At 36.4% G+C, this 8,951-nt stretch overlaps 2 protein-coding genes across 2 annotated transcripts; one reads left to right on the forward strand and one right to left on the reverse strand.

Annotated features, from left to right (window-relative positions):
- Positions 1–2,845: 2,845 nt before the first annotated feature.
- On the forward strand, positions 2,846–3,872 carry LOC110669013 (uncharacterized). Its single transcript, XM_058140693.1, has 2 exons — positions 2,846–3,022; positions 3,091–3,872. The coding sequence occupies exons 1-2, from the start codon at positions 2,975–2,977 to the stop codon at positions 3,733–3,735; spliced, it is 693 nt and encodes a 230-aa protein (XP_057996676.1). The 5' UTR covers positions 2,846–2,974; the 3' UTR covers positions 3,736–3,872.
- A 176-nt stretch (positions 3,873–4,048) lies between these two features.
- Positions 4,049–8,554, reverse strand: LOC110669014 (LRR receptor-like serine/threonine-protein kinase FLS2). Its single transcript, XM_058140692.1, has 2 exons — positions 4,973–8,554; positions 4,049–4,500 (listed from the first exon to the last, which is right to left on the reverse strand). Exons 1-2 carry the CDS (start codon positions 8,106–8,108, stop codon positions 4,166–4,168), a joined length of 3,471 nt encoding a protein of 1,156 aa, XP_057996675.1. The 5' UTR covers positions 8,109–8,554; the 3' UTR covers positions 4,049–4,165.
- Positions 8,555–8,951: the final 397 nt, after the last annotated feature.

The following is an 8,951-nucleotide window of genomic DNA, read 5'->3' on the forward strand; positions in this document are numbered from 1 at the left end:
GGATGACTGATTTGATGGGCCCAGGAGGGGCTGTGTGATGTGATTGAGTTGTGGATATATGGATTGTGAATATAGAAGTGTGTTTTGAGCCCTTTTGCAGGTTGGGTAGGTCCTAGGTATAGGGGAGACTCTGCCGGATTTTCGGCACGACTTAGGACGTATTTGGTCTTTTCTTGATTGTATCGAGTCATTTATATTAAAAATTTGTAATGTAATTGTCAGGTGAGCCGGGACAGCCTTCTTCCTCCGCCCAGCCGCCACAGTGACCGTTGTCAAGTCTGTGAGTAAAATATTAATTTTAATTGTAATTTCACTATTATTATATGTTCAAGTATGCCCATGCATCACTTATATGCATATATTTATGTAGTTAAACTCTATGCACGATTTATGTTGCATTGATAACTGTTAAAGTGCCATGGATGTTGTTGTGGTAATTTGGAGCAGTGTGCGTGCGTTGGCATGCGTGTGATGTGGTGTGGACTATGGATAGGACGGGTAGTCACGGCTTGAGTTCTTCGCTGGGACCCGATCCTTCGAGGGGTAGTCACGGCTTGAGTTCTTCGCTGGGACCCTCAATTTGGTTTATTAAGCGAAAGTCCGGCTTGAGTTCTTCGCTGGCACCAGGTTGGATTTAAAAGAGCTGTATAGGGGATCAGCTCCCATATATTATTACTGATACTACAGGGTGTGTGAGTGCTCCAAATTACCTTTTTGATGTTATGATGTGAAAATGTTGTTGATGTTGCATTTCACTCTACATGGTGCATTAGTTTTAGATAGTTATAGAGATTATGATTAAAATTGATATTTTACTCTCTGAGTCGAACGCTCACTCCTGTTCAATATTTTTCAGGCTACAGGAGGATTTTATTGCGGTTAACCTGCTTTTCTCCTTCGCAGGTTGTTTATCAATATTTGTGTAATTTTATTTACTCCTAGAATTTTCGCATGTGTTAGAAATGTTGATCTGATTTAGGTCTGTAAACTAAATTGTTATTTTGAACCTGTAAACTTAATATCCTATGTATGTTTGATGGATTGGATGAGGGAGCTGAGCTCCCATTTATTTTTATGTTGACGAGTATATGGAGGGTGAGCTGAGCTCCCTAATTGAGTATTTATTGTGTTTACAGGTCGAGTGAGTCAAAACTTCCCGTTGGTAGGTCCATTTTATGGTCGGACTCTATCCGGTTGATTTCTTGAAATTGGGCCCAAATGGGCCTTAGAGTTGGGTTAAGTAAATAGTTGGGCTTACTACGGGTCTCGAGGGCTTTAGGCTGGCCCAGGTCCTAGTGCCGATCCGGCCCATAAGTTAGGTCGTGACACTTTTTAAATAATATTTAAAATAATAATTTTATTAAAAAATAAAGATGCAAGAGAAATAAAAGCTGATAAAATATCTCTCGTTTTTAGAGAAAGGTTCTATCTTCTCGTAAAAATCTCGTATTTGGTTCATTTTTCCCATCTTTCTTCTTCTCCTTGCTCTTTTTCTCTTTTTAAAAACACTATGCTCAATTTGTGATGTAGATTAACGGCCTCTTACGTTGAGATTGCGAGTGGAAAAAATTCTTTGAGAAGTAAAATATATTAAATTTAATTTTAAATATTACTCATAAATATTAAAAAGCATTTAATAATAAATTTTAAAATTAAATATTTTTATTTAAAATTCAGAAGTACTATTAAAATACTATAATATTTATTTAAAATTTTTATTCAATGAATATGTAATAAATTAAATAATAATCAATAAACTATAAAACAAAATAAGTAAATAATTTATTATCTTTATCAATTATAAAAATGATAAATGTTAGAATAAATTAATGATAAGATTGGAACTCTAGATATTCTTATTTCTAAACATTTATTTTAGAATATAAAAATTTTAAAATTTTAATAAAAAAGAAATTAATATAAGTGGCAAAAAGATTAATATACAAACTCGAGTTTGCATTGTTTTATCTACCATGCATTCATGAAATTGTCAAGAACACAATGTATGCTTCTTCAACACGTGTAACACAATCTACATGTTTTGTGGGGGTTTTAGTTTTTTTTTTTTTTTTTTAAATACGAATATAGAATTTTATTATTAATAAATCAAAATCTCTTTAATCCATCAATTAAGTTAAAAAAATAAAATTTTCGAAAGTTTTAAAAACTCTAAAAACCTTACCTTATTTAAAAGAACTTTTCTTGTAAACAAGCTCTTAGAATTTACGTTGGGTGAGTTGATTTCAACTAAGGAGAAAGAGAGACTAAAAAATAACAAGAGGGAGAAATATGAGATTTTAAAGACTTTAATATAATTAATTTATAATTTTAATAATTATAATTTAAAATTTATTTTTAATGAAATTTGCATAATAATATATCATAAAAAATTTAATGTGATATGTAACTATTTTTAATGTCGTTAAGTATTTTATCATTTAATTGTTAACAACATAAAATTTTATATATTCAATTTATAGGATTTGTTTGCAATAAATCATCTATAAAAAAAAATTCAAATTATTCTTACTTTTCATCTTTTATTTATATTTCTTTAAAAATAAAATTAAAAAAATTAAAATTTTCATTTTGAATATAAGAATTAATTAAAAAAATAATCTGAATTGAATTTTTATAAATTTTTAAATTTCAAATTGGGAAATAATCAAAAAATTTCTTAAACTTAGAGAATTAAAGACGCAAAATTTCTAAGTATAATTTCTTTATTTTCTTAATAAAATGAATTTAAAAAGAAATTCTATAAAAAAAAAATTATTGGAAGGAAATAAAATAAAGAATTTGAACATGCCCATTGTTTTGGGATGCTCATTATCAGTGTCGGACCCGTAAAATAGGGATACCTTTAATACCAATTGATGGGATCGGGTCTCGCCAGATGGACCGACTCTATTATCAATTGATGGGATCCTAACACAGCGGCCGTATTGTGCTTTCTGCAAAATCCGAACACAAAATGCGACCAACGTCTCTGCATTCCAATTTCTTCTCATCTCTGAAGCAGGTAGGTTATATGTTCATATTTTCATAATTTAACGTTTCTTCTCTGTCATGATCTCATGTATGTTGCAGGTTGAGAAAAGATTGAAGCTTGAAAGCCCAACACAACCCTTCAATTTACCACATGTGGGCACTAATGACACATCGACAGAATCTCTAAGTACGCCGATATATCTCCACATCGAAGAAGAACCCAACAGCAATAACTCAACGACTCTCCAAGAAAGCAGTGAGCCTCCACCAGCTTTCCTATCATCTTCTATGCACTCCTCATCAACTAATCAAAACCCACATCAAGAAATCCCCCAAGAACAGCCCAAAACCATCAATGGGAGTAAAACTACTAGTGTTGATGATATTGAACTGTTAATGCAGCTATTGGGATTGTCAGATTTTGATAAAGGAAACCATGAAAAAGAAAGTTTTTGTGATGATTCTTGTAGATGTGAGGGTGGGTTTTATGAGAAGATTGTTGGAGCTAAGGGGCCCAAGTGTAAAAAGGAAGTGGAGAGATTGGAGGGGTGGATTAGGTACTATTTACAGGATGGTGGTGGAGAAGAGAAGAGGGAGCCATTGAGGTTGGCTTTTTTGCTGTTGGGTAAGGCTAATTTTGAGTCGGAAAATGGAGATGGTGCTAGTTTTGGTGGCTTGGACATCGAGTTCCCTTCAGCAATTGAGGAGTTTCTGAAGTATGATCCACCAAGAGAATCAAATTGAGGCATCACATTCTTGTGTGGTTTATTTCTGTAGTTTATGTTGCCCCGTGGGCATAGGCAATTTTAGATTATGAGAAAAATATGTTGAATCTGATTGTGGAAATGTTCACATAAAAGAGTCCTGAGAATTTTCTCTTCCCTGATTGTTGTTCCCTTCGCTTCCATATATACTTGTAGATGTAGCAGCATTGATGCTGCCTTTGTTAGGCTACAATTGATGGATCAGGAAAAATGAATTATATGATCTTCTGAACAAGAAATTTATACCACTTTGACCCAGTGCCCACAAAAATTACTGAGATTCTAAGCTTTGATTTATTTCCCATCCAAAACAATAAATGCATTTCAATGAAATTCAAACACTATTACACAATATTATTTAGTTTTATTCTCATGCGATATTCATTATCAAGATCATTGCAATTTGGACTTTATCTTTCCCTCAGCTTCTTGAGGGAAGACAGCACCTCATTCATGTTGGGTCGACAGTCAGGATTTGGGTTGGTACAGATCAAGGAAAGCTTTAAGAGGTCTGCCAATGTTTCTTGCTCATTGGAAGCATTCTTGGCAAGCATGGGGTCTAAAACTTGAAGAAGTCCATTGATGCCATTGCCAAGGGCTTTCTCAATTACTTGACTCAGACTGATTGGCAGTCCATCCTCTTCTGTCATCTGGGTTGGCCTTCGTTTTGTTAGGAACTCCATCACTATAATCCCAAAGCTGAACACATCTACTTTTGTTGTTACCTTCCTCATGTACGCAAATTCTGATAATAACACAGGCACGCGTAAGTGAAGTCAAATCCACAGATGCCGTCACAGAAATAAAGACTAGACAAACTGATGAGGAGAAAAAAAATGAAGAATTAATTGATTGTCTCTAATGTTTTCCAGGTTTCTTTGTCAAATGGTGGGCAAGGAAATGAATGAGATAGAAGATATGATTATGCAAGATTCTGATTTACTGTCATGAATGCGAACAAAACCCTAAGATAGAGGTCTATTTGTAGCCATTCCTTTATACACAATTTTCTCAATGAAACAACGTACTATGAACTAAGGAAAACTGAAATAAGCAACAAGCAATGAGTTATTCCTGTCAGAAAACATGAGTTTAAAACAAATTTTCATTTGCATATCTACTGTGGATACCAGGTTGTGAACTACTTAATTGGCAGAAATTTGTGAACAATCTTTGCATAGGCATGAGCAATATGATCAAGGAGAATTGAAGGTTACCTGGCGCCAAGTAGCCGATGGTGCCTTGGAAAGCCGATGATGAAGAGGAAAGGCTACTTCCATCCTGAAGATGAACGCCCAGTATGCGAGCTGTTCCAAAGTCGCTAACATGAGCAACCCAATTACTGTCCAACAGAATGTTAGAGGGTTTCAAGTCACAGTGAACAATGGGGAAGTCATATCCAGAATGCAAGTAATCCAGCCCACTTGCAATTGAAATACAGACATCGATTCTCTCGGTTAATGTCCACCTTGATTGACCAACACGAGGGTCATGGATGACGCTGTCCAAGCTCCCGTTGTGCATGTATTCAAGAACTAAAGCCTTTAGTTTAGTGCTCTCCCAGGCATAACCAAGTACCTTCACCAAATTCTTGTGTCTCAAATGGCTCAATGTTTTGACTTCTCTGTAGAAGCTCTTGTCAGATTCTGCAGGGAACTGCTGCAAATTCAGTTTCTTTACAACTACAATCTGTCCATCTTCCAATTGACCCTTGTAAACGGTGCTCAAACTGCTGGCACCAATTAGGTTATCTTCACTGAAGAAACTAGTAGCATTTTCTAATTCCATCGGCTCAAACCTTATGAGTTTCAATGCTGAAGTGAATTCTGGTTCTTCATTTTCAATAAGTTCTGCTTTAGACTTTCTAGCACATTGGAGCAGCAATGAAATCACTACCACCAAAATGAGAAGTGTGAAAACCAGTCCAAGTGAAATCAGAATCCATAATGTTTTCTTGGACAAGGAATGTGAACTCTTGCTGCATGGCCGTAGAGACTTGGATCCACAGAGGCCAGGGTTACCAATCAAACTGGAAGCATTTATGTTTTTGAATATACCAGTCTCAGGAACTTGATCTTCAAGTTGATTAAAAGACAAATTAAGCTGCTTCAAGGAGGAAAGATTGGCAAAGCTCTCAGGTACTTTGCCCTTCAGCTGGTTCTGAGAAAGGTCTAGGGTTGTTAGATGCTTCAGATCTGCCAAACTTTCAGGGATTTGACCATCTAACTCATTCCTCGAAAGGTTCATGCTCGTAAGCACACTCAGCTGACTGAAAGGTGTAGCTGGAATTAGACCAGAGAGTTTGTTCCCTGACAGATCAAGAGAGAACAAGTTTCTGCAGCCTCCAAGTGTTTCAGGAATGACTCCTGAAAGATTGTTGTTCGAGAGATCAATGGCTTGTACGGCTTCCAACATTCCTAGCTCAACTGGAATGTTTCCCCGCAATAAATTGTATGACAAGTTGAGAAAAATCTGCATACTTTTCATGCTGGAAACCATAGATCCAGGAATTGATCCTGTGAGATGGTTGTGAGATATATCAAGAGACATTAGTCGATTAAGAGCCCCCATACTTGTAGGAATGGACCCATTTAGCATGTTGCTGTGCAGGTCCAAGTGTGAAAGCATTTCAAGTTTTGAGACAGAATCTGGAATTGGACCTGTGAGCCTGTTGAGCCCCAGCATGAGAACAGTTAAATGTTTCAGTTCAGAAATATTCTTCGGCATTGCACCTTCTAGAGCATTGCTTTGGAAGGCAAGCCCTTGGATAGAAGAAAGCTTGGATAATGTTGGTGGAATGAGGCCTGAAAACCTATTTCCAGAAAGTGATAGAGTGATCAGCTGACTCAAATTGCCAATTTCTGGTGGAATTGGACCTGTGAACGAATTGAACCCAGCTTTGAAAGTTCGGAGATTATAGAGCTTGCCAATTCCTGGCTTAAGCAATCCACTGAAATTGTTCTCTCCCAAACTCAAGGATTCAAGGTTGGAGCAATTGTAAAGGTCATCAGGTACTTCCCCAGACATTTGATTTGGTCCAAGAGATAGCTTCGTTAAATTATGCAACTGACCCAAACCCCAGGGAAGTTTCCCAGTAATTCTATTAAAAGATAAATCTATGTGCATAAGTTGGGTGCAATTGGAGATACTAGAAGGAATGGTTCCCTCAAGAAGGTTGTAGTTCAGGCTAAGGTTCCTCAAATTGTAAAGCATTCCTATACTTGATGGAAGTGCCCCTGTGAGGAAATTCATGCCCATAGACAGGTATGTTAAATTTGACAGGTTTGTTATTGACAAAGGTATCTCTCCTGTGAACTTGTTTGAATGTAGCGTCAATACCTGCATTGACCGCAATGATCCTATCTCAGGAGGTACTATTCCAGTTAACTGATTTTCTGAGAGGCCTAAATTGGTTAATGAAGTCAACTTGAATAAGGAGAGTGGAATTGTGGAATTTAGCCTATTTTGATACAACCGCAGCGTTTCTAAATACACCAAATCTCCAAGCTCAGAGGGAATGGCTCCAGAGAGCTGATTGCTGTATAGTTCGAGATGAGCAAGGTTCTTGCAGCGGCCTAGTTCAGGAGGGATTTCCCCAACAAGGGAATTCCCAAACAACTGAAGGTACTCTAAGTTGGACAAGTTCCCTATCTCTTTAGGTATTGCTCCATACAAATTGTTTACACTCAGGTCTAAAGCTTGCAAAGCTTGCAACCCTCCAACTGAAACAGGTATTGAACCCTCTAATTTGTTTCCAAATGCCACAAAAAGTTGCAGGTTAACCAAGTTCCCTATGTTTCTGGGTATTGGTCCAGTCAAATTGTTAAAAACGATACCAAGCGCTTGCAAGGAGGTGCAAATGCAAATGCTTTCAGGAATACTTCCATTCAAGGAATTATCACCTAAATCTACAGAATGCAGATTTTGAAGGTTTCCTAATTCTGCTGGAATTGGACCTGAAAGAGAATTTTCATAAAGAGTAAGATCTGTTAGCTGGGAGCAAAGTCCCAGCTGAGGTGGAATGTGCCCAGTAAATGAATTTAAAGTCAAATCAAGAACCTGGAGAGCTGAGAGATTTCCAAGAAATGGAGATATCTGGCCTCGGAGCTGCTTGTCAACTAGAGAAATGGAAACGACAAGATTTGAGGAAGGGGCACAGGTAACACCAGACCAATTGCAGTGATGGCTTGCATCAGTCCAATTAGCAAGTGCTCCTAAAGGGTCCTGCGTGATGGCATTCTTGAAAGCCTTCAAGGCCTCAATTTCAGCTTCCAAGCTTGGTTCAGCAGAGAGAACAGAAACCACAACAGAGCAAACTATGAATATGCATGGACTGATATTTTTGCACGCCATCGTTACAGAAATGCTTGAAACTGATACGAAAAAAGCTCGAATTAAATTAAGCTCTCAATCAATGATTGACCCTACAAGTCTTAGCCAATGGAACACATATGACGAGCCCATCCTGTCAAAACAAGCAAGAAAGAGAAAAGGGGATGCTCATGCTTTGAATCTTTCACAAGATCAAAACTAAAAGTTGACCTGTCAGCTCATAGTATGATGACAAGAAACAATTGGCCACTATCTTATACAGAAGTCTATAAAGTCCAAAACCTAGGATGAGAGAGTACCCATGACCCATCTCGTCTCAGTTTTACCATCCCATGCATACTAGTTAGGCAGGAAACGAATTTTTTGAATGGGAATCAAACTGAGGCTTAAGATTGACTTAAAAGGGTGAATCGTCAAAGAGATCTATAAATGCAAAGAAAGGATTTCTTCATGTGCCAACTTGCAGAGCAATATATTGTAGTTGCTGTACAATTCTATATCAAGTTGCAGACAAGAGCCTAAAAAGACGGGTTGGACTTTCGAGTTGCACTGAAGATGTAGTGTGAATGGGTTATACTTTATAAGATCAAAGACTATATGAGAATCTTCTGACGCGTTTCCGATTTCTAGATTTTTTTTAATTTCTAGGAATATATATATTTATATATAGAGAGAGAGAGGGCATAGTGGTGCTTTCAAGAAAATATCAAGTACTACTTTCTTTTTGAAAAGTTTATTAAGCGAGACTTTTGATTAAGAATTTTTTTAATAATAATAATTATTTAATATTTTTTATTTCTCTTTTAATTATTAATATTATTTATAATTCTATTTTAATATTTATAATTTAAATTATTATTTTTT

The sequence above is a fragment of the Hevea brasiliensis genome, chromosome 18, assembly GCF_030052815.1.
Source record: "Hevea brasiliensis isolate MT/VB/25A 57/8 chromosome 18, ASM3005281v1, whole genome shotgun sequence".
Lineage (NCBI taxonomy): Eukaryota > Viridiplantae > Streptophyta > Magnoliopsida > Malpighiales > Euphorbiaceae > Hevea > Hevea brasiliensis.

Excerpts from the sequence above, each read along its gene's own strand:
- LOC110669013 (XM_058140693.1), top strand. The coding sequence starts at position 2,975 with ATGCGACCAACGTCTCTGCATTCCAATTTCTTCTCATCTCTGAAGCAG. Across the intron at positions 3,023-3,090 it reads TCTTCTCATCTCTGAAGCAG|GTTGAGAAAAGATTGAAGCT; the intron begins GTAGGTTATATG and ends TGTATGTTGCAG.
- LOC110669014 (XM_058140692.1), bottom strand. The coding sequence starts at position 8,108 with ATGGCGTGCAAAAATATCAGTCCATGCATATTCATAGTTTGCTCTGTT. Across the intron at positions 4,501-4,972 it reads CATCGGCTACTTGGCGCCAG|AATTTGCGTACATGAGGAAG; the intron begins GTAACCTTCAAT and ends TGTTATTATCAG.